General features: G+C 63.8%; 1 protein-coding gene across 5 annotated transcripts; it reads left to right on the forward strand.

Annotated features, from left to right (window-relative positions):
* Positions 1-4,444: 4,444 nt before the first annotated feature.
* On the forward strand, positions 4,445-20,099 carry ATXN7L2 (ataxin 7 like 2). 5 transcript variants are annotated; one of them, XM_074977378.1, is made up of 12 exons: positions 4,666-4,780; positions 7,364-7,441; positions 9,281-9,349; positions 10,450-10,554; positions 11,926-12,130; positions 12,753-13,066; positions 14,169-14,251; positions 14,552-14,796; positions 15,044-15,236; positions 15,562-15,683; positions 17,070-17,913; positions 19,426-20,098. In XM_074977378.1, the coding sequence occupies exons 3-12, from the start codon at positions 9,331-9,333 to the stop codon at positions 19,438-19,440; spliced, it is 2,145 nt and encodes a 714-aa protein (XP_074833479.1). In that variant the 5' UTR covers positions 4,666-4,780; positions 7,364-7,441; positions 9,281-9,330; the 3' UTR covers positions 19,441-20,098. The 5 variants fall into 5 exon arrangements, with proteins under 5 accessions (XP_074833480.1, XP_074833476.1, XP_074833477.1 ...); XM_074977379.1 differs by lacking the exon at positions 7,364-7,441 and having other exon boundaries at positions 4,445-4,780; positions 9,278-9,349; positions 19,426-20,099; XM_074977375.1 differs by lacking the exon at positions 7,364-7,441 and having other exon boundaries at positions 4,568-4,780; positions 19,426-20,099.
* The last annotated feature ends 2,306 nt before the right edge of the window (positions 20,100-22,405 follow it).

The following is a 22,405-nucleotide window of genomic DNA, read 5'->3' on the forward strand; positions in this document are numbered from 1 at the left end:
CCCCGCCCCGCCCCGCGGGAACAAGCCTGCACTCCCCAGAAGGGCACCTGCAGCTTGGCTGTCTGGCCCAGCCCAGCATCCTTGCTGACAGGACACGACACCAGCTCTGGGGCTCCCCACCTGTCCGCCCCGTGGTCTGTTGCCCACAGCATGGTTTCCTCCCATCCTCACCAAGCCGGCCTGGGAACCCCCACCCCCAGGACTGCTAGGCGAGAGCCTTCGCCTTGGGCCTTGTGACGGGTCACGTCAGCAGAGCTGCACAGCCAGGGACTCTCCAGGGAAGGGGCAATCGGCAGCATTCAAAGGTAGAGCAAATCCCGCCAGGCAAAGAGGTGGAGGCAGGATCGGCCTCAGCAAGCTGCTGCACCAGTAGTCCCCCAGCCCAGTGCCAATCAGGTCATCAAATGGAGACACTGGCCCAGGCGCGCTGCTGCAAGGAGCCTTGGTCTGGCGTCAGGGGAAGCGGGGACCAGAGAGTGTGAGACACGGAGGGGATGGGGACGGGTGGTACACGGGGATGCAGTGACTGGTGGATCCTGGGTGCTCAAAGCCCCATGGATTTCTGGTGGCTCAGCCTTCGAACGAGGCCGACGGCCCAGGCCACATTCAGTGCTGGGTAGGAAGGGGCAGCTGCCCTGCACCCGCTCAGTGGGCATGGGGGCTTACAGCCCTGTGGCCAGGCACAGGAGCTCTGCAGTCAGCGACAGCCTCGTGGATTTTTTTTACCGGCCTTCGCGAGGGCTCTCGTTCTCAGCCCGAGCCGCGTGTTCCACCGCTACACCCGCATGTCCCTCAGCCAGAGGGGCTCCAAAGAGCCTCTGCTGCACGCCCCCCAGGGCAGGCCTCACCGTTGCACTGTGACCCACACAGACCCACAAGTAAAACAGCTGTGGGACCATAGACTCCTAGGGCTGGAAGGGACCTCAGGAGGTCTAGTCCAGCCCCCTGCCCAAAGCAGGATCAACCCCAACTAAGTCATCCCAGCCAGGACCCTGTCAAGCCAGGACTTAAAAACCTCCAGGGATGGAGATTCCACCACCTCTCGGTAACACATTCCAGTGCCTCACCTCCCTCCTGGGGAAAGTTTTCCCTAATGTCCAACCTACTCCTCTTCCTCTTTAGCTTCAGCCCATTGCTCCTTGTTCTGCCGTCTGTCACCACTGAGAACAGTTTCTCACCCTCCTCTTCAGAGCTCCCTTCAGGAAGCTGAAGGCTGCTATTAAATCACCCCTCAGTCTTCTCTTCTGCAAACTAAACAAGCCCAAATCCCTCAGCCTCTCCTCATGGGTCATGTGCTCCAGCCCCTTAATCATTTTTGTCGCCCTCCGCTGAACCTGCTCCAGCACATCCACATCCTTTTTACACTGGGGGGGCCCAAAACTGGACACAATATTCCACATGTGGCCTCACCAGTGCCGAATAGAGGGGAACAACCACTTCTGCAGATCTGCTCGCAATGCTCCTCCTAATACACCCTATTATGCTGTTAGCCTTCTTGGCTACAAGGGCGCACTGTTTCCTCATATCCAGCCTTTCAGCCACCATAACCCCTAGGTCCCTTTCTGCTTAGCCAGCTTAGCAGCTAGTTGCTGCTTAGCCAGTTGGCCCCCAGCCTGTAACAATGCTTGGGATTCTTCCGCCCCAGGTGCAGGACTCTGCACTTCTCCTTATTGAACCGCATCAGATTTCTTTTGGCCCAGTCCTCCAGTTTATCCAGGTCCCTCTGGATCCTACCTCTACCCTCCAGTGTATCTACCTCTTCCCCTAGTTTTGTGTCATCCATGTGGGATAATACATACCTATTGCACAGAACTGGAAGGGACCTCAAGAGGTCTTCGAGCCCAGTCCCCTGCCCTCCCGGCACGACCAACCACCATCCCTGACAGCTTTTTTTGAAATCTATCTGCCTCAGGCCCCTAAATGGCCTCCTCAAGGACTCAACTCACACCCCTGGGTGTGGCAGGCCAGGGCCAACTGTGCAAAGCCCTTCAGATGGGAGAACCACCTTGCAGCTCCACAGACCTCGGCTGCGTCTGCACCGCAGCCTCTGGCGGCAGAACTTCTGTCGCTCCGGCGGGTGACGGAACCACTCCCCGAGCGCCGTGCACAGCACTGACCCGAGCGCCTGTGCGTGTGACGCGCTGTCGGCGGGAGAGCTGCGGCTGTGGGTTGCGGAGGTGGTTATTCTGCTGACGGTTGAGCTCTGCCTCATCAGCACCGAGCGCCCTCGTCGGCCACGCGGCAGCTGCTTTGGTACAGCTGTGCCATGCGCCCCTGGTTGTGTAGCTGTGTCTAACCCTGGTACCCACGCAGCTGCACTGGGCCCCTCCACCTGTCAGCCCTGAGATTTCCCATACCCTAGGGGCATTGCCAGAGCCTCATTCCTCTCCAGGCCAACGACTGAACCCGGGGGGGGGGGGGGGGCAGAATCCCGCAGTGAGACTGACTCATGGGTGTCTGTGGATGGGAAGGGGCGGGAGGAGCTGGGCGTTGTGATTACAGCTCTGCCCCAGCCTGCTAAGAGGAGTGACAGATTCCTGGAGAAATAGCGTCCTCTGGAGACCAGAGCAGCAGCCCTTCTAGGGAAGAAAATATTCATTAGTAAAGGAGCAAAAGTGATGGATGAACTCACTCTGCAGGCTGGGCTGGCTGCAGTGATCTCCGGGTGGAAGAGAGAGAAACAGCCCCGCACAGGCACTAAACCAGACCAAAGCTCTCAGGGCCCCCTTGGCTGCAGTCCTCTCTGACGCCGGGGAGTCCTCTGTCACCGGGACATTACAGGCAGGCCAACATGGCTGAAGCTGCTCAGGGGTATTGGTGCAGGCTTCTTACAGCCTCCTCTTAGGTGTTGGGTGAGGCTGCAGGGGACCAGTCACCTCAGTATTCTGATGGATGGTTACTCCTAGGCGCTGATCTCGGGTCATTACCTTCTGCCTCCCTTGATTCCCCCTGGCAGCTTCCAGTGAGACAGGATACTTCTTCATGGCCTATCCTACACTGAGGTGTATTTCCTACTGAGAAAAACAGGAACATTCACTCTGGCCAGTCGAGCAGAGAGCTATAATTAGGCAGGGCTTTGTCAAGCTGGGACTTAAAAACCTCTAGGGATGGAGATTCCACCACCCGTCTCCGTAACACATTCCAGTGCTTCACCACCCTCCTGGGGAAATAGTTTTTCCTAATATCCAACATACACCCCAGACCCCATAACTTCAGACCATTGGTCCTTGTTCTGCCATAGGTCACCACTGAGAACAACCTCTCTCGGTCCTCTCTGGATCCCCCCTTTCAGATGGTTGAAGGCTTCTCCCATACTCATTTTTCACACTTGCTATCTGATGACCCTACCACAGAACCAAAGTGTCCTGGCTCCTGGTCTTCATCCCTGCCTTTTAAAAGGCAGGGACAGAGCTCACAGGCATCTCGAACTCCCAGCACCCCCACTCTGTGAAATAGCAGCCATGAATCCAGTACCACACACAACAGCAGGCTGTGAAATCCGGCGCGTCCCAATGGCAGGAGAGGAACACAGGCATCCAATATCTTCATCAGCAATTTAGATATTGACAGACAGAGTACACTTACTAAGTTAGCAGATGATCCCAAGCTCGGAGGGGTTGCAACTACTTTGGAGGACAGGGTCAGAATTCAAAACGATCTGCACAAACTAGAGAATTGGTGAAGTTTAATAAAGACAAATGCAAAGTGCTCCATTGAGGAAGGACCAATCAGTTTCACACATAGAGAATGGGAAGCGACTGTCTAGGAAGGAGTAGGGCAGAAAGGGATTCAGGGGTGAGAGTGGACCACAGGTTAAATATGAGTCAACAGTGTGCTGCTGTTGCAAAAAAAGCAAACATGATTCTGGGATGCAGTGACAGGTGTGTTGTGAACAAGACACGACAAGTCATTCTTCTGCTCCACTCTGCGCTGGTTGGGCCTCAGCTGGAGGATTGTGTCCAGTTCTGGGCGCGGCCCTTCAAGAGGGACGTGGAGAAATCGGCGAAGGTCCAGAGAAAAGCGACGAGAGTGATGAAAGTTCTCGAGAACGTGAGCGCTGAGGGAAGCCCGGAAGAACTGGGCTTGTTTCGTGTGGGAGGAGAACTCAGAGGGGACATGACAGCGGTTTCCCCCGACCTAAGAGGGTCACAAGGAGGAGGGAGAAAAATTGTTCTCCTTGGCCGCTGGGGACAGGACAAGGAGCCACGGGCGCGACCTGCAGCAGGGGGGGCTTAGGCTGGACACGAGGCGAACGCTCCTCCCAGCAGGGTGCCCAGACCCGGGGTAAATTGCCCGGGGGGCTGCGCGATCCCCACGGCTGGGGGGATCTCAGAGCAGCTGAGCCCCAGGGATGCTCTGGAGGGTGCTTGGCCCTGCCGGGAGCGCAGGGGCTGGACTCGACGGCCTCGCGCGGTCCCGTCCTGCTCTGTCACATGACACCCGAGCCCCCAGGGCCGCGCCGGGGAGAACCCAGGCGCCCTGCGCCCGCAGCCGGCCTCGCTCCCACGCCGCCGCCTGCGGGCCGGGCCGCGCGCCTGCGCAGCGCCGCCCGCCCAGGGACTACACTCCCCAGCATGCGCCGCGCGCGGCGCGCCTGCGCAGAGCGCCCCGGGCGGGCGGCGGGGGGCGCGCGCTCCCGCGGCGGTGATGGCGGTGCGTGGACGCGCGGCGGCGGCGGCAGCAATGGCCGCTGTGGATCGGCGGCTGCCGAGCCTCGATGACTTCGCGGGGCAGAGCTGGAGCGCCTGGGTGGAGAGGGCGGGGCCGCCCGCCGAGCCGGGTGAGGGGCCGCGCGCGCGCCCGGGGGCCGGGCCCGGGGGGCGGGGCGGGGCCGGGCGTGGGGGGGGCCGGGCGGGAGCGGGGCAGCCGCCGCCGCCGTCCGGCTCCTCACCCCGCCCGCCCGGCCGCCGCGCCGCCGGCCCGAACAAAGGAGCCGCGGGGTCCTAGCGCCGCCCGGCCGCGCTGCCGCACGGGTCCTAGCGCCGCCCGATCCCCGCGGCCGCCGGGTCCCGCGACCCCGTCCGGCCCCCCCAGGTACCCCCCGCACCCCCGCCCCCGCCAGGTACCCCCCGCCCCCGCCAGGTACCCCCCGCACCCCCGACCCCGCCAGGAGCCCCCCTGCCTCCCCGACCCCTCCAGGAGCCCCCGACCCCGCCAGGTACCCCCCGCACCCCCGACCCCGCCAGGAGCCCCCCCGCCCCCCCGAGCCCGCCAGGTACCCCCCGCACCCCCGACCCCGCCAGGAGCCCCCCCGCCCCCCCGAGCCCGCCAGGTACCCCCCGCACCCCCGCACCCCCGACCCCGCCAGGAGCCCCCCCGCCCCCCCGAGCCCGCCAGGTACCCCCCGCACCCCCGACCCCGCCAGGAGCCCCCGCACCCCTGCACCCCCGACCCCGCCAGGAGCTCCCCCGACCCCGCCAGGTACCCCACAGTCCCCCAACCCTGCCAGGGGCTCTCCAACCCCTCCTGGCAATTCCCAACCCCGCCAGGTACCCCCCGCACCCTCGCACCCCCTACCCCGCCAGGAGCCCCCCCGACCCCGCCAGGTACCCCCCGCACCCCTGCACCCCCGACCCCGCCAGGAGCTACCCCAACCCCACCAGGAGCCCCCCTGCCTCCCCGACCCCGCCAGGTACCCCCGCGCCTCCGACCCTGCCTGGCGCCCCCCGACCCCGCCAGGTACCCCACAGTCCCCCAACCCTGCCAGGGGCTCTCCAACCCCTCCTGGCAACTCCCAACCCCGCCAGGTACCCCCCAACACCCCAGATATCTCCCCGCCACCTGACACCCACATGTCCCCCAACCCAATTGTACCCCACCGGATCAAATGACCTGCCAGATCTCCCATGGGCCACCTGAGCCCCCAGGGTCCTCCCAATGCCACCAGATCCTGTCAACCCCACGAGCTCCACCTGACCTGCCAAATCTGCCTCGGGTTACTTGATCCTTGGGGTGTCCAGGCAGCACCAGATCCACCCGACTAAGCTGGGTCCCCCTGGGCTGCCCGACCCTGCCAGGTCCCTCCTGACCCCTCCAGGCCCCCCGTGACTCTAAGCTCCCAGGTCCCTGCCCCCCCTCATGAGATGCTGAGCATGCGGCAGTCCTGGGGCTCATCATCCCCCACCCCGTTTGATCCCATGTGACCGCCGTCCTCCTTTGCTCCGTCTGAGACGCGGCCTGCCCACTGGGTGCACCTGAGATCTGAACTTGCCTGACCTGCAGACAGGGCTCCTCTCTCCCATTCCTTCCCAGCAGATCCCACCATGACCCCTGTTCTCAGCTCCTGAGCCCCGTGATCCCCATCCTGATTCCCGGCTGTCCCTGGCACCTGTCCCTTGTGCCTCACCCGCCCTGTGGCCCCCTGAACTTCTGATCTGCCCCTCCTCTGTCCTCCACGTACTAACCACCCCAAACCCACGCCCCTGACCCATTAGCCCTGATCCTGGAACCTGCAACGTGGTGTCCCCTGAGGCCGATCTCCCAACCCCACCCGAGTGTCTCGTGAGCTCACAGTGGATCTGCTCCTCCGCCTGCTTCCTCACCAGATCTGCACTTCCCCTTGAACTTGACCATTTCCCCTGGCACCAGGATGGTGAACTGGTCCTTAAACCTGAGCCGGGCGTGTCCCTCATGTCCTGCCACCTGATCTGCTGCCAGGCCCCTGTCTTGCTCCCACCCCCCCAGCCTGCACCTCCGCATCCTGCCTCTGCTCCACCGTCCACCCCTCACTCCCTCTGTCTGCCTCTTTCCCCCGGGGGGTGGAGCTGAGAGCTGCCTCATGAGACTTTTGTCCTTGAAATCCTGGGAATGGAGCTGGGAGGTGTGGGGGGCTAATTTGATTTCTCCAGTGCAGTCTGACACTGGGCTCTGGAAAGGCCCTAGAAGTGGGGGAGCAGAGGCCGGAGGAGCTGTCCCTGGTGTCTGAGGCTTCTTACACGGTGGAGCCGCGTCCCTTCCCCCTCCATTATCTTTCCCTTGCTCTTGATGGAGTTAAGAGCATCCTGCTTCCCGAGCTCCTTACGGCTCCGCTCCGGCAGAGTTTGCATAATGACTCCTGTGCTGCCAGGGATTTATAGCCTGGCTGGGGAGAAAATTCCCTTTGCAGACAAGTTCAGGCTGTTGCTGAGGGCGACGTTTTTCACTTGTGTGTTGAATAAAGATCCGGCGATGTGGCCTGGTGAAGACAGTGCTAGGTTTTCTCTGGTGGCTCCTCTCCGTAGGGTGCCATGCGGGAATCTCCCTGGGCTGTGTCAGGGTTTGTCCTGGCTGGCCTGAATTAACTCACCCTGTAGCGTTTAACATCCAGGCAACTTTTTACAAGTTGTTACTTCGTAAAAGTACACGCTGGTGCCGTTCTCTGCAGCTGCTGGTTGCTGATGGCCTCTTGCCTTCCCCCCGAGACTGGGCTGTGGATTTGCCCTGCCAGGCTCCAATTTCTGGGGTCAGTTTCAAAGCTACTTGTTAAATAGCGTCGGGTGGGTTCAACGCCCCAAAGAGCGAATGGGCGTCAAACCCTGCAGCCTCGTTGCTGCCTGCTTGAAACTGCAGGTTTGGGAGAGGTGGGCTGTGTTCGGAGCTCGGCCTCCCGCGCTTTGTACCGGCTGTGTCCCGCCCAGGCGAGAGCAGCTGGGGTGTCCAGCTGTCTGATGCTGAGGGAGGAAGCGGGAGAGAGGAAAGCGAGGCCCTGGGAGTCGGGACTTCTGGCCCTGGCTGTGCTGTTGTGTGATGGCAGCTGGACAAGCCTCTCCACACAGTTTCCCAAGGGGGTTGCTGAGGTTTGGTTGTTCCAGGGAAAGTGACCTAGAGACGGGCACAGGGCTGGGAACCCAGTTGTGCCTTTCACAGTAGCAGGAAGAGGCCCAAGGGTGGTTACGCTCAGGACCCTGTGCGCTGCATGCAGCTGACCTCGCCCACAAGGGGAAGGGTGGGGGAATGGAAGACCCATCAGCCCCCCTCGCGGGGGGAACCGAGGCACAGAGAGACAAAGTGGCTTGCACGGGGACTCGGTAGGGAGCACAGGTGTGACCCCGACCCCCTGAGTCCCTCTCTGGGGCTTTAACCACATGACCGCCAGATTGGGAGTTGAGAGGGCCGGGTGCAGCAGCTCCAAATTCTGCCTCTGCTCACCCGCAAAGAACTGAACTTGGCCACGGCTCCCGTGCCCCGAACTACCCAGCCAGCCCACCTGCTCCCGGGCGGCGCTCAGACGCCGGGGCCGTCTGGGACCCTGGAGCTGGCGTGTTTGCGCCTTTCCCCCGTTGCATGTGCACCGTGGGGCTGTGCTGCCCACTCGGCTGGTCTGCTGCACACCGCAGAGGTGGTCCCAGGGAGGGGAACCGGAGAAGGGGGGAGCTCCTCCTGCCCCAAGCCCTCTCTCTTCCTCTGTGCTTCCTCTGCCCCTCTCCGCTGCCCCTCTGCGTCGCTAGCGGCTCGAGGATGCAGATGGGATGGCTCTGTACGAGCTTCCCTGGGGCGGCTCTCCGGCCTGCTTGGGTGGTCACAGGGCTCCCTCCTGGCTTGGGATCTGTGAGGCTAAGGAAAGGAAAAGGGCCCGAGGGGGGGGTCTGCGGGCTCTTCCCCACCCTATGCAGACCCACTTGGCTGGAGGGTGGTGTCCCGGGGTGTGGGGGGAGTTGTGTAGCCCAGGACTCCTAGAGCTGCTCTCGGCTAAGGCCAGGAGCACCCACCGGGGGATCGGTGCCGGGAGGGCCAGTGACGTGGCTGAACGCCTTGGCCGGTCGTTTCCGCTGAGACGCTCGCAGGGAACTGGCGAGCCCTTCGGAAATGGACGAGGCCAGCCTGGCGAGGGGCCTGGCGTCCCTGAAGGAGCTCTTCTGGAGGGGCGCAGCCCTTTGCCCTCGCATTCCTGGGGGCAGCTTCCCCAAGTAGCCAAATCCGAACTCTGGCAGGAGCGAGCAGGGAGTGGTACTGCTCGCAGGGAAAGGACCTGCCCTAGAGGCCCTTCCCGGGCCCTGACAAAGACCCCTTCTCTGCTGGGGCTGCACCTGGTTCCACCCCCACCTGTCTTGTGCCAAACAGCCCGTTGATGGCCCCTTGCACGTCCTGCTTGATTCAGAGAGGCCAAACGACGGCCCTGAGACCCAGGCCCAGCACCTTGTTAACTGGCTGCCTCTGGGGCTCTGCAGACAAGTACCCCTCCCCGTCAGCCAGCAGGAAGCGGGCTCTTCCCCGGGCTTCAGCGTGGCCTCTGGGTTAGGGGGCTGTGGGGTGCTGGGCAGGCTCCTGGCCCGTCGCTGATGGGGCTGGTTGTCTCCAGCAGGGGCCGAGGTAGAGGAGAGCCGTAAGAACGGGAGCAAGAAACTGGATGCAATGACCCTCATTAAGGAAGGTAAGAGAGCCTCCCACTCCCGCCGGCCTGATTCCAGCATGGGCTGGTGGGGAGACGGTGCTGCGGCCCCGGCTCTGGGTCTCTGCCAGCGTGGGGTGGGGCTGGTTGGCACAGGGTCGGCAGTGAATTTGGCGTCGGCAGGTAACTCTGGCCCTGCTCGTGGAGCGAGGCTGTGAGCATCGCTTGCCTGGATCGGGGCCGTTCGGGCGGGCCCGACGCTGGCTTGGAGGAGAACGCTCCCGAAGAGCAGACCTGCTCCTGGCCCTGGATCCCATCAGCCCCCCTCTGAGAGGTGGTCGGGACAGATTCAGCCCCGGCCATGGCACTTTGTGGCCCCCGACGCTGCTCCCTGTGGAGCCATGCAGGGCTGCCCAGAGCTGGCCGTGCTCCTCCAGGACTCTGACCTCTGTGGCAGAGCTGGTGTTAGCTCCATCCCTGCCCTGACTGTCCTGGCTTTGGGGCCTCCGTCCCGCAGGAGGGAGGCTGCTGCAGAGGTCAGAAGCTGGCCCGCTCTGTACTCCCTCCAGCATCCCAGGGGGCAGCTCTTTAGTGCAGGTGGATGAGTGCTGGAGACCCAGGATACCCTGGCTCTCAGCCAGTCGCTGTGGCCCGGGCGCTCTCAGGAGTACGATGCAGAGGGCACAGTGTGGTGGCTGCAGGCTGACCTGGGTTAAGGCTTGACATGCAGAGTCTGGAAGCTCTGGGCAAGGCCCTTGTCTCTGGATCACTGCAGCGCACCCCGACCGAGGTGCCCAACGCCCCGTCGTCCTGCCCCTCTTCTGTGCCGGCTCTGCCCTCGCCAGGGCTGGGGGGGAGTCAGGCTCCTTTGGTTTCTGCTGAAATTGCCGGGAGGGGGCCCGGCTCTGCGTCCGGTGAGACCTGAGACCTGGCAAGCTCATTTCACACAGGCCATGGCCAGCCCCGGGTGGTGCGGTGCTGGGCTGCAGCTCCTGGGGACCCCTTGAGGCCAGGGGCTAGGACTTCCCTCCAGCGCTTGGCACAGCATGAGGGCTTCTCTGGGCCTGGGCACCCACAGCCTCCCAAGGCCGGTGGGGCCCTTCCTGGCCTCTCCCTTATGGCTCTGTCTCTCGCCCCGGCAGACATGTCTATCTTTGGGCACTGCCCAGCCCACGACGAGTTCTACCTGGTGGTGTGTAACCACTGTAGCCAAGTGGTGAAGCCTCAAGCCTTTCAGAAGCACTGCGGTAAGCGGATGGCAGGCGGGGTGGGGTCAGCCGCTGGGCCCGGTTCTGCGCTCCTGCCCTGCGCCCGCAGGCGCCGAGCTCTGAGCAGTGGCCCAGCCACGCCGCTGCGCTCTGGATCGAGTCTGGGGCCGCAGGGTCCCGTGGAGGCCGCAGCCGGGGTAGTGCTGGAAGCTGCTAGCCACCCGCCGCCTGCACTTGGTCTTGCTTGTGACCTGTGTGCCCCCTCCTTGCTGCCCTGCCCTCCTCCTGCTCTGGAGGGGGCGCAGGGCTAGGAAAGGTGCCTCTCGCTCTCCCTGGGCCAGCAGCAGGTCCTGCCAGCTGGGGCTGGGCCTGGCTGCCTTCTCTGGGCGCTGTGACCAGGCGTGGGGCTTTGGCCGGCTGCCCCGCCCCGCCCTGCCCCCCATGCAGAGCGGCCAGGCCTTGTCTGAGCAAGGGGTATCGTGAACCAGCGCACGGCCGGGAGAGGGGGGCAGCCAGGCGGTGACCCCCAAGGCAGGCTGCAGTGACTGTGGCGCGCCAGGCCTGGCTCCCCAGGCTGGGAGAAGCGTGTGTTAGCCTTGGGGCCAATGAGCCACATGGGCCCTTCCCAGCACTCATGGGGTGTCAGCACCCACTCGGGAAACACTCTCAGAGGTGACCTTCCCAAAGCATCCCTGAGCTTTCAACCCTGCTTCGCGTCCCAGCTGCTTCCCCCGACCACCCCAGCAGAGACGCTGCCTCTAGCGTCATGAGCAGCATAGGGAGCCGCAGGCCTGGGGCGGGCAGAGCAAGGGGTGCCTGGCTACCCCACCTGGCCTGCTTGCTCTGGTGCTGGGCGTTGTCCTCCGGGGCCGCAGGGAGGCGGCCTGGTTGGGACCCTGGTGCCGCATGGGCGTGGGAGGGTCTGAGAGTCGACTGCGCATGTTGGGCCTGCTGTGCTCGGTTGGCTCAGTCTGAGGTACGAGGCGTTGCATGCAGAGGTGAAGCAGAAGGCAGCTCAGGCCGCGCGGCTGAAAGGAGCGCCTGGTGGACCAGCCGGCGCTCCTGGGTTCTCAGCCGGCGTGGCTGCATCCGGGGCGGCCGGCTGGGGGGGGCGGGAGAAGCAGCCAGCTGGATGGTCCTGTTAAAAGCATCAGCAGTGAGATGACCTTTGCTGTTTCACTCTCCACCATTAGTCTTCAGAGCGAACGGCCCACTGAGAGGAGCGGGGCCTTTCCCGAGGGGCTGGCCTGGCTGCAGCAGACTCCAGAGGCTCTCGGTGCCCTGGAGCTTGTGTGCAGCCCACCCTCCCCTGGGGTGATAGAGAGCAGTGAGGGCTGCCCCCCCACCAACTCCCTTAATGGGCAGGGCCTCGCGTGCGCACCACTGACGGAGCCTTCACCTCCCCCACAGAAAGACGGCACGGACCTCTCAGCAAGCTCTACGCCCGAGCGCAGGCGTCCGCCAACACCCAGAAGTGCCACGCGGTCAACGGGCAGTCCCCCGCCTGCGGCAGCCACGGCAGCAGCAAGGCCTCGCGGGAGAAGTCGCAAGGCTCCCGCAGCCGGGCCCAGCACCCGCCTGAGAGGCCCGACAAGTCGCAGAAGGACAACCTCTGGTGAGTGGGGTGGGGGGAGCCTGCTCCCAGGGGGCTCGGCGCAGGCCTTGGGGGTGGGGAACCCCTGGGGAGAGGGGCTGGGAGTGCAGCCCCAGCCTGGGGAAGGTCACCGAGCTCTTGGGGGTGGGCAGCAGAGCCGAGCTGAGTCCTGCTGTGAGGTGGGCACAGGGGAATAGCTGGCTCTGGTGTGGGGAGGAGGATGGAGGGGGAGCCCAACCCCTCTCTTCTGGGGCAGGAGAGCTCAGGAGGCGCGTGGCTGGGCAGCAGCTCTCTGGGGCTGGCCTGGGTGTCAGTGGGTGGCTGCGGCCCCTCTTGTGGCTCCCCTCGAAGGGGACCCTCGGGCTGGGCCGCCCGGAGTGAGGGCTCTGCGTTAGCTCCTCCAGGCTTCGCCCCTGGCCGGTGCCCGCTGCCTCCCATTTGCCCAGCTGCCGCGGGCGCTCACGCTGGCGTCTGCACGGCTGTGGGGCAGCGGACCCAGCCTAGGGCTCAGAACGGGAGCCCGCAGGCCAGGCCCACGAGTCCAAAGCATCTGCTGGGGCCGGGGCCTCCGGGGCCCTCTGTTGGCAGCTGTTGCTAGCTCTCTTCCCAGCTGAGCTCTCCGAGCTGTCCCCTCTCCTCCCAGTTTGTTCATGCCGGTGGTGAACCTGGAGAAGATCTCCAGCCTTCCCAAGCCCGACGGACACGGCCTCAAGGTGCCTCCCAAGGCTGCTGCTGCTGCTTCTGTGCCCGGGCAGCCGGCCGCCAGCTCCAGAGAGCCCCTGGGGAAGCTGTCCCTGGCAGCGTCGCCCAAAGAGCCGCTCGTGCCAACCAAGGCAGGAGTCGACTCCGTTGTGCCCAGCGATGGCCTGGGCAGGAAGCCAGAGGGCACCTCGGCCTCGGGGGACAAGGAGCAGGGCACCGCCAAAGGGCCCCCCAAATCCCACAGGAAGATGGCGCGTGAGTCCTGCTGGCCCCGCTTTGCGGCTCGGTGGGGAGGGAGGGAGGGGGATTGGGCCAAGGTGACCGCTGGGCAGGGCCCTTGGGTGGTGGAAACTCAGCAGCCCTGTGTGGCTCAGGACTGGGCTGCCAGCTGTGGTTGCTTAGCAGCTCAATTCTGCAGCTTTCCTCGGGCAGGTGAGGAGGGAAGGGCATCTCCTCTCTGCCCCATGGCGGGATTGGGGATCCAGGCATCTCCTTCTCGGTCCTGCCATGCACATGCCAACTGAGCCATTCCTTCCCCAGGCCACAGAGGGCTCCTCTGACTGGGGCCCCAGGAGGAGTGAGAAAGCCACCGGCCAGACGCTGGGGCTCGCCTAGGGCCTAGATAGCCCTAAAGAGCTGCATGCAGCTAGGGGGCTGCCTGTTGCGTACCGAGAGAGAGCTGAGGACAGGGCCTTAACCCTGCAATGGGAGTTGGGCCATCTGTGGCCTAGTCCCCCCTCTGCGACTGACTCCCTTTGCGGACTTGAGCAAGTCACTTAAGTGCTCAATACCTCAGTTGGCCCTCTGGCCAATGAGACTAACGCTGGCTTCCCAGCAACCGGGAGGGTGAATGAGCTGCTCTGGCAGCGTTCAGAAAAGGCGGTGTTTGCCTTTGCATCTCCTGAACTGGTCCAACACCGTGTTAGTCTGGGTTCGGGGTGCGTAAACCCACCTTGGCAAGCCCACGAGAACCTTTCGTTCACACCCGTTGCAGTAAGCTCCTGTCCCCACCTTGCTGCTTTGCAATAACAGACCCTAAGTCCTGGGCCTCCTGTCTTGAGGGGAAGTTTTCATATAGTGCCCTTGTACCTGAGCTGCGGCCAGGGACAAAGAGCTCACAAGCCTGCGGCGAGGGTGTCCCTTGAAAATAGAGGCAAGAAGCACGATTTTTCCTTTGGAAAGGCGAGAGCCCCCCGACCCAAAAGCTAGTTCCGGCAGTCTGCCATGTCTGCGCTGCCTTGGAAGGTTTGGAGAGGACCCCAAAGGGCAGCATGAGCCGTGAGAGTCCAGCCAGGCCCTGTCGCTGTGCCCAGTAATTACCCCTCTTGCGTCTCAGCCCTGTCTTCCTGCCCTGCAGGGAAGGAGTGTGATTTGAACAGGCAATGTGGAGTCGTGAATCCTGACACCAAAAAGATCTGCACCCGGCTGCTGACGTGCAAGGTATGGCATGGTGAACCCCTAGGAAATTGTGTGAGTGGGGCAGTTCTGGTCCCTACTGCCCAGGGCGGTTGGAGGTTCTGTAGGAGGCCTGCGGACCGACCTGCTGGGGAAAAGAGGGAGAGGGGCAGGCAATGTAATGCCGGTGGCTCTAGAGACACCGCTGTGTCTCCCGTCTCAGCAGCAGACAGGGCACCCGGGGGCCTTGGGCCTCGGGCCTCGGCTCCAAACGCAGGGAGGGGCCTGCTGGCGCCCAGAGAGGAGCCCAGACGGCGACGCTCTCCCGTCCTGCCCTTGTCACAGATTCACTCCGTGCACCAGCGCCGGGAGGTGCAGGGCCGGGCGAAGGACTTTGACCTCCTGGTGGCAGAGCTGAAGGCCAGTTCTCGCAAGGGGGAATCACCCAAGGAAAAGAGCCCGCTGAGGAAGGAAGCGCTGCCCGACCGACTCACGCAGGATGCCGCGGCTGGGACGCAGCCCGCGTCAGGTCCACTCAGCGCCTCGCCGTGCCGAGCAAAGCAGCCCCACCCGCACTGTGCACTTCCCAGGTAATGCAGCCGTGGGGAACCGTGGAACTGCCTCTGGCACCAGCGGCGTGGGTCCGTCCCGGCAGACTCACCTGGCCTAGGGTGAGCTGCGCCGGGCCTCTCTGGGTCTGCTGTCCTGCTGCAGGGATTCGAGCAGAAGCATGCAGCTGCCTCTGTCTCCTTGCTGGCCTGATCCCTCCCTCTGCAGCCTCAACCCGTAGGCCCCCAGCGACGGCCGCACTCACGCCCTTGCCTCTTGTTTGTTCAGGCCCACGGTTTCCTCCGAGAGCGACCCGGAGGAGCCGTCCCCAACCTGTGGCGACAGAGACCCAGGCCTGTACCCCTTCCCTGTGCCCAAGGGCAGCAGCCGGGTCTCGAGTGATGAAAGCGAGGATGAGACGGCCGAGGAATCCCACGGGCTGGACTGTCATTACGTGGCGCGGCCTCCACGCCCTCAGGCGGTGAGCGTGTGGCCCATGGCGGGGTGGGGCTTGGCCCCTCTGTGGGCAGGGAGCGGGGGCCCATGACCTGGCTGATGGTTCTCGGGCAGCTGCGATACCCAGCGCCAGGCCCATTTCTCGGCTCCGCGCTGGCATGGAGGTGTTTGCAGCTCAGAATCCAGCTGGTCCCCGCGTGGAGAGGCCCCCGTGGGGCAGGGCAGGAGGAGGGAGGGGGTTGGGAACGCAGCAGGCAGTCCCACCTCTCTGCCACGCTCCGGGCTGGGCTCCTGACCCCCGGCAGGGAGCTGGCACGTGGTTCACACGGGACTCTCCTCACTCCCAACAGTTCTGCACCTTCGGAAGCCGCTTGGTCAGCCCTGGCTGCTACGTGTTCAATCGACGGCTGGACCGCTTCTGCTCCGCCCTCAGCTCCATGCTGGAGAGACACCTCAGCTCGCACATGTGGAAGTGAGTGGCTGGCTGGGCTGAGCCGGGAGGCCGTGTCTGTGCCCTGGCCCTGGCCCTGGCTTGAGGTGCAAGGCAGCTCAGTGCAGGGACAGAGCCTGGCTGTGGGGTGCCCGCTCCCCAGTCACGTTTCTAGTGCTGGGTTGGCACTCAGCGTGCCGGTCTGTGAGCAAACGTGGGGTACAGTCCTGGGGGAAGCTCATCCCCCCTGTGGCCCAGGGGTGTGGTGTCCCCAGTACGGTGACCCAGGCCAGCAGAGCTGGGGCGGGCTGCAGAGAAAGCCCTGGGGGACACAGAGGAAGTGCTAAGCCAGCAGTTTTCAGGAAGGGAGCTCAGCTGACGTGACGATCCCTGTCGTTCCTGTCAGCCTTACTAATATGAGAGGGTGGCTTCTATTTCAGTCAGTACGGTAATGCCTGCTCCCGCCCCTCTGTCTGCAGTCAGCGTGCGGGGGCCCTTCTGTGGGCAGAACCCCAAATAGGGTGGCAGCGTGTGGGGCGGTTACAGCAGGGCTCTCTTCGCAGCTCACTCTGAGGTTCTGAGCGACCGGGGTCAGCCCTGGTACGGCCTCGTGCCTCAGTTTCCCTGTCTGTATAGTGGGGCGCCGTCCCCAGGCTGTCAGGGGTCTGAGGCTGAGCTAGTGCTGAGAAAGTGCTTTGAGATCTCAGCCAAAGGGAGCAGTAAGTGCCGGGTCTGAGGCAGGGACGCAAGTAACTCTTACGAACCTTCCTGGGGAGGGTTAATGCCTCTCTGGCCTGTTCCTTGCCCAGAGTCCCAGCCCACCCGTCTGCAGTGACTCTCTGCCCTGCCTGCCCCTGGGCTGGACGCACAGCCCTGCCAGACAGGCACGGGGGTGGGGGGGGAGACGGTCCGGTGGGAGGCAGATGAGGGGCGGAAGTGGGGTGGGGTGATGGCTTTGGATCAGCTGGGGGAGGTGACAGCCCGGGATAGATGAGTGAGGGGGCGGGCAGGGCTGGAGAGGCCTGGGATTGGCTAAGGGAAGGACAGGTGGGCGGGGTGTGAAGGGAGGCTGCCTGGGATTGGACGGTGGAAGGGTGGGTGGGTGGAGAGAGCCTGGTGGGGGTGGGGACTGGCAGGAGCTTGAGATGGCCCAGGATCGGGTGGGGGAAGGGCAGAGGGGTGGGGGATGGGGGACACGGCCCAGAACCAGATGGGGGAAGGGCAGGGGGTGGGACGTGGAGGACACGGCCCAGGATCAGGTGGGGGGAGGGGGACACGGCCCAGGATCAGATGGGGGACAGTACGGGGGAGGGAGGACACAGCCTGGGAACAGATGGGGGACAGGCCGGGGCTGGGATTTGTGGGGCGTTGAAATAAGCAGTGGCCCCTCCCTCCATCTTTCTGATTCTGCCTCCTTGGCCTCACTAGGAAGATCCCACCCGCCACCGACCCCCAGCCACACCCGGCCCCGTCGCCCGCCGGCCTCAGCTCCTCCAGCTCCAGCCCGGCCCAGACTGGCAGCTCCTCGCAGGTGGGCAGCCTGCCCCACAGTGCCCCCGGCAGGAGCTCCGTGTCCTGCACAGCGCCGGCCGCCAGGGAGAGCCGCAGCCATGCCAGCCTGAGCTACACGGTGGGGTCCCCCCACGCCGCGGCCGCCTGCAGCCAGTCGGACTGCACGGGCGGGAGCCAGTCCATCACCTCCCCACTCCCAGCCAACACCCCCTCCCCTTCCTTCAGCAAGTTGCCTTCCACCAAGGCCAGCAAGTCCTCCAGAGCCAAGGAGCTGGTGAGCGGCGCCGAGCCGGAGGCCTTGGCCCGAAAGCGCAAGCAGCCCCTGGGCGCCGCCACCGGCCCCCCGTACAAACGGACCTGCCTCCTGGACCCGGGCAAGGGCAAGGTGGGCGGCTGCCAGGTGCTTCCCCCACCTGCAAAGACCAAACCCTCCCTGGGCTCCCCCGCCCTCAACGGCGCCATCTCGCCAGGCTCCCGAGTCAAGCGGGCCGGCCCCCTGGACTGCAGGGCCCCCGGCCACCCTCAAGTCAAAGCCTCCCAGCTGGAGAACCGGGGCTCCCCGCTGAACGGGCCGAAGGCGCTGCAGGCCAGCTGCCTGGCGGAGGAGGAGGCCAGGAAGCGCAAGAACGCGGCCACCTACGGCCGGCCGGTGAAGGCCAAGCACCCTGCTGCTAATGCCGTGGCCGACTCGGGCTGCGCCGTGCGGAGGAAGAAGGCCGTCGCCTCGCTGGCCTTCGAGGAGAAGCGGAACGCACTGAAGGTACGGCCTACCCCGGGGCTGCACTCCCGGCTCTGCCCACCCGGAATGCAGAGGGCCCTGGGCTCCCCCTGCGGCTCTGTCATTCCCCGTGCCCCGCGGTGGGTCGTCTTGGCTGGGCACCATGGCACATAGTGATGCCACAGGTAGCTTCGCAGCCGGCCCCGATGGGCGCTGGGGCTCACGGGGCCCTTCTCTGCTCTGGCGTTCTGAGCAATGGGCCCAGGCAGGGGGTGCCAGGAGCCCCAGGTCTGAGGCTTTGCCTGGCAAGCAGGCTTCTTGAAGCCCAGCCAGCTGGCAGCTCGGCCCCGGGCCCCAAGATGGTACAGATCCCCAGCATGAGAAGGGCGGATTGGAGTGCTGTCATGTGCATAGAGGTCTGTATTGTAAGCGCTCTCTGAGGCCTGCCTTCCCCGGTGGGTCGTGCTGGGGGGGCGGCACACAGCTGCTGACTTCCCGCAGGATGCTGGGCAGAGGGCGGATGGGGAGCAGGCTGAGGACCGCCGCCAGGCCATGCTTTCCCCAGCAGGAGGTGCCATGGGGCTGAGGCAGAGGCTTTGCCTTGTGGGAGCTCACAGCTGCTGGCCTTTGGGAAGGGTCATGGCCTCTGCTGATGGGGGCACATGGGTCGGGCTGGCCCAAGGGTCAGATGCACACTTGGGGGTCCAGAGTGTGGTCTGCACTTCCCTGTCTGGGTGGGGAACAGGGCTGAGCAGCGGCTGAACTCTGCCAAGAACCAGACCCTGTTCCCATCTCTGCCCCAGCTGTGCTGGATGAACTGCTCCCCTCTCTGAGCCTCATTTTCCCCATCTGTAGCATGGGCAGAACGGCCTTGACCTGCTTTTCAGGGGCGGGCGCTTTGATGTGCTATTCTGCTCTGAGAGGCGAACGGTCCCCTGAAGTCAGCCAGCCTGCTTTCTGACTGTGTCTGTCGCAGCTGCCGGCTTCCTGGAGTCACTAGCATTTCTCCTTGTGATTCCCATGAGCCCGGCGGGCCTGGCTGGGCGCAGCAGAGGGGGCAGGGCCAGTGGTCGGTGGGAGACTCTGTCCCTTGCTGAGCACTAAGAGACTCGGTGAGTGGCCTCTGGGAAAGCCCACTGGGGTCACTTTGCTCAGCTTCTCAAACCTTTATTACTGATGATGTGTGACAAGGACCGAGCCCGGCCGGATTCTCAGCTCCCCGGGGAGGTTTACAGGGCAGAGAATCGCCTTTGTAATGGGAGGGGGAAGTCACAGATCTCGGGGGGAGCCAGGCGATGCCGGTTCTCACAGCACAGTACACGCTGTGGCTCTCCGACGGGGCTCTGGCACGGAGAGCTCTCAGTCAGCTATTCAGATGCAAACTCAGGGGCGGCCTTTTGTTATAAGTAGATGCCAAGTAGACGCAGCCCTGGAGCTCCTGACAAGTCACCCTAGTCGCTGCGCTCCTGCAGCAGAGGGACATTGGTCCTCCGTGCTCATCTGTTCTGCTCCTTTGTTCCTCTGGGCTGACCCTGTCCTCTTGTCTCCTTGCAGTCGAAAGCGCATTAACAAGCAAGTGCCTGTGCTGTGCAGACAGAGCCATCGGTCCTGAGGACTGGGAGGCCCCGGGTCGGATTCAGAGGCCGCTGCTTTTTATAACTTTATATTATTTTTTTTAAAAAGAAAAAACTCTATAAAAATACCTCAAGACTCTCTTCCTGTTCTGTTGCTGCTAAAAAACCTGAACGAACAAAATCCCGAGGGGGAGAAAAAACACAGACGCGACCCCGATCCACACCTGGGAGGAGGTTGGAAGCGGATGGACTGGACCGAGGAGGCAGCCACATAGCCGGGCTGGGATATTTATAAGAATTATAATCGCGGTTTTTGTTTCTCTTTTTTTTTTTTTAAAAAAAGAAAAACCAGTGTTGAAAGGGTGTTTTGGCTTGTGGCTTCCAGCTGGGGGGAGAGGCAGGAGCGGGGCCAGGCACCTCCTCACCCCCCTGCAGGGCTGGGAGGTAGATGCTCCAGAAATCTACACTGGGGGGGTGGAGAAACCCCCCTGCCGGCCACGCCCTAGGGCGCGTGGTTTTCTTTCACGTTGCCCATTGCTGCCAGGGGCCTGACGAGGGCCTGGTGCCCAGGTGGCTGCCCCGGCTGGCAGTTCCCTTCTCCCGAGGCCACGGTTGGTGGCTGATGTGTTTCGCAGCTCTGGAAGGGGGCTTATGTCAGGAGCACGCGATATTCCCGCCAGCCCGTTAGTGTGATGGCTCGGGCTACAGCCTGAGGCCTCTGATTTTCTGGTGCCCTCGTGGCGCCCGGCTCGCTCTCTACCTCACCTCTCGGTCTGGGTAACGACGTGGCCGTGTGATGGGAAGGAGTTCCCCTCCCCCACGGGGAGCCTCAAACCACCTCAGTGTTCTCATTGGACTCCCCTCCGGGAGCGCCCAGGTCTGCGTGAGAAGACGAGTAGTTTACGCTGCCAGTAGGACCGGCAGGATGGCTTGAGCCAGTCGTGAGCCAGCTGAGCGTCGTATCTGCTGCTGGGCTCCCTCCTGCACTGGTCCAACTTGCCAGGCTGCTGTTATGAGTTATTTGTAGTGCTGGGCTCAGCGCGAGGCCCCAGTGGGCCGGGCATTGGACAAGTTCGGGGTCAGAGAAAGTTTCTGTCCCACTCTCAACTGGCAGCCAAGTCCAGGGCCTCAGTCCAGCTACCTTTTCTCCTCCTCCCCCTAGAAAGCTGGGTGGTACCAGAGATGTAGGTGGAGGGTGAGATCCAGGGGGACAGGCTGGGGGTGCATGCCAGACAGGTGGGGGGAGAGACCCTTTTTGGCTTTAAACCGGCCGGTGGGGGCGTGGCTTGGGTGCCTAGCAATGGTCCATGCCTAGGGCCCCAAGGCACTAGGGCTCACTGCTGGCCAAGCCCTGCCTCTCTGCACTGCTGGTTTCGTCCTGTCTTAGCACCTGGAGCCTCCCCCTCACCTGCCCTGCCAGCCTTTTGCTGATGTGTTTAGCTACACATTGCAGTGTGGACACAGCTCGCTCTTCACTGCGCTCTGTCCCTCCATGTCCTTGCCATGCAGCTGACCCTGGCGTGCAGCGTAGACAGCTTGAATCTAAGCCCAGGCCCCAGCTCACAGTTCTAGCTCTTGCATTGGCATCAGGCCGCTTCCTTGCCTGAGCTGCCTGGACCCAGCCAGGTTCCTTGCTCCGTGTGGCCTGGCTGGGCCTGGGTCTGACCCACACCAACCCGCACCTGCACTCGTGGGGCCCAGCCTTCAGTGGCCCCAACGCAGCCAGAATCTTTGGAGAACTGAGTTGCAAACACTGGCGTCTCAGCTGAGCATGTGCAAGCTGAAATTTTTCGGACACTCGTAACTTGGCCAAATACGGGCAGATTTCCCTAGGGGTGGCAGAGGGCACATCTCTAACACTCTGTCAAATTCCAAGTCCCTGCCCCAGGATGGGAAGTGCTGGAGCTTTCCAAAGCAAAGAGGATCAGCATGCTTTTACACGGAGAAACAAGGTATTTTTTTCCTCTACTCTTCGTCAGAGATGCAGCTGAACTCATTGGCTGAAATTGCCCCGAAACCTGCTGGGCACAGGCACCCGGCGTGGACAATTTCAGCCCCGTTGGTTCAAGTCCGGTGCCATTACAGGCAGCTGAAAACAGGCTTTTATAACGGGAAGTCCCAGAAAGCAAGCCCTGCTGTAGTGCTGGAAAGATTTGCCATTTTCCTGCTTAGGCGATGAGCTTTCGGGGGTACGACCCACGGCGCTTGGCAAGCTGCTGTGGGATGGTGAAGGTGAGTGGGGGAAGGCCTGGCTCCAGTTAGCTGACCCTGGCCAGGACTGGGTCCTTGTCTGAGCCACAGCCCTCGGCGTCTGCTTCCCAGGGAGGTGTGGGTGACCAGGCCCCCGGCTGTGAAGCTCGCCCAGGCCCCCTGTTCTGCTAGCCCGGGGCAGCGGAGCACCCGTGCCGTGCGGGACGTCCCAGCGCGGGGAGGACTGAATTCACGCTGCGGGGGGTGGGCCTGGTCTCGCCCCCCACCCCGGAGCGGCCCCTTGGGGGGCTGGCCTGCGGCACAGCAGCGATCGGGCCCAGGAGCAAAGGGGGGCGATGGGGCCTTGCCCCCCGGGCTGACTGCCCTGCCGGGAGACGGGCTGCACGGGGGCGAGGGCCCCGCTGGGTCCCACCCACCTAAGGGAGGCGGCTCCTGCGGGGGGGTGCCACCACCCCTCCCTCACCACGGGGACGTCCGTCCTGCAGAGCCTCCCTCTGCTGCCCCCCCAGCCCCTCGGGCCTCATCAACTGCCCCCCCATCCGCCCTCTACCCCCACACCCCGCCCCCTTCCCTCCAGCCCCTCCCCTCTGCCCCCCAACACCCCGCCCCTTCCCCTCCAGCCCCTCCCATCGCCCTCTGTCCACCACACCCCGCCCCTTCCCTCCAGCCCCTCCCCTCTGCCCCCCAACACCCCGCCCCTTCCCCTCCAGCCCCTCCCATCGCCCTCTGCCCCCCACACCCCGCCCCTT

Source organism: Carettochelys insculpta, chromosome 26 (genome assembly GCF_033958435.1).
Source record: "Carettochelys insculpta isolate YL-2023 chromosome 26, ASM3395843v1, whole genome shotgun sequence".
Classification (NCBI taxonomy): domain Eukaryota; kingdom Metazoa; phylum Chordata; order Testudines; family Carettochelyidae; genus Carettochelys; species Carettochelys insculpta.

Bases quoted from the DNA above. Each gene is read 5' to 3' on its own strand.
- ATXN7L2 (XM_074977379.1), top strand. From the start codon at position 4,648: ATGGCGGTGCGTGGACGCGCGGCGGCGGCGGCAGCAATGGCCGCTGTG. The intron at 10,555-11,925 runs GTAAGCGGATGG...CCTCCCCCACAG, and splicing joins AGCCTTTCAGAAGCACTGCG to AAAGACGGCACGGACCTCTC. The intron at 15,237-15,561 runs GTGAGCGTGTGG...CACTCCCAACAG, and splicing joins GGCCTCCACGCCCTCAGGCG to TTCTGCACCTTCGGAAGCCG.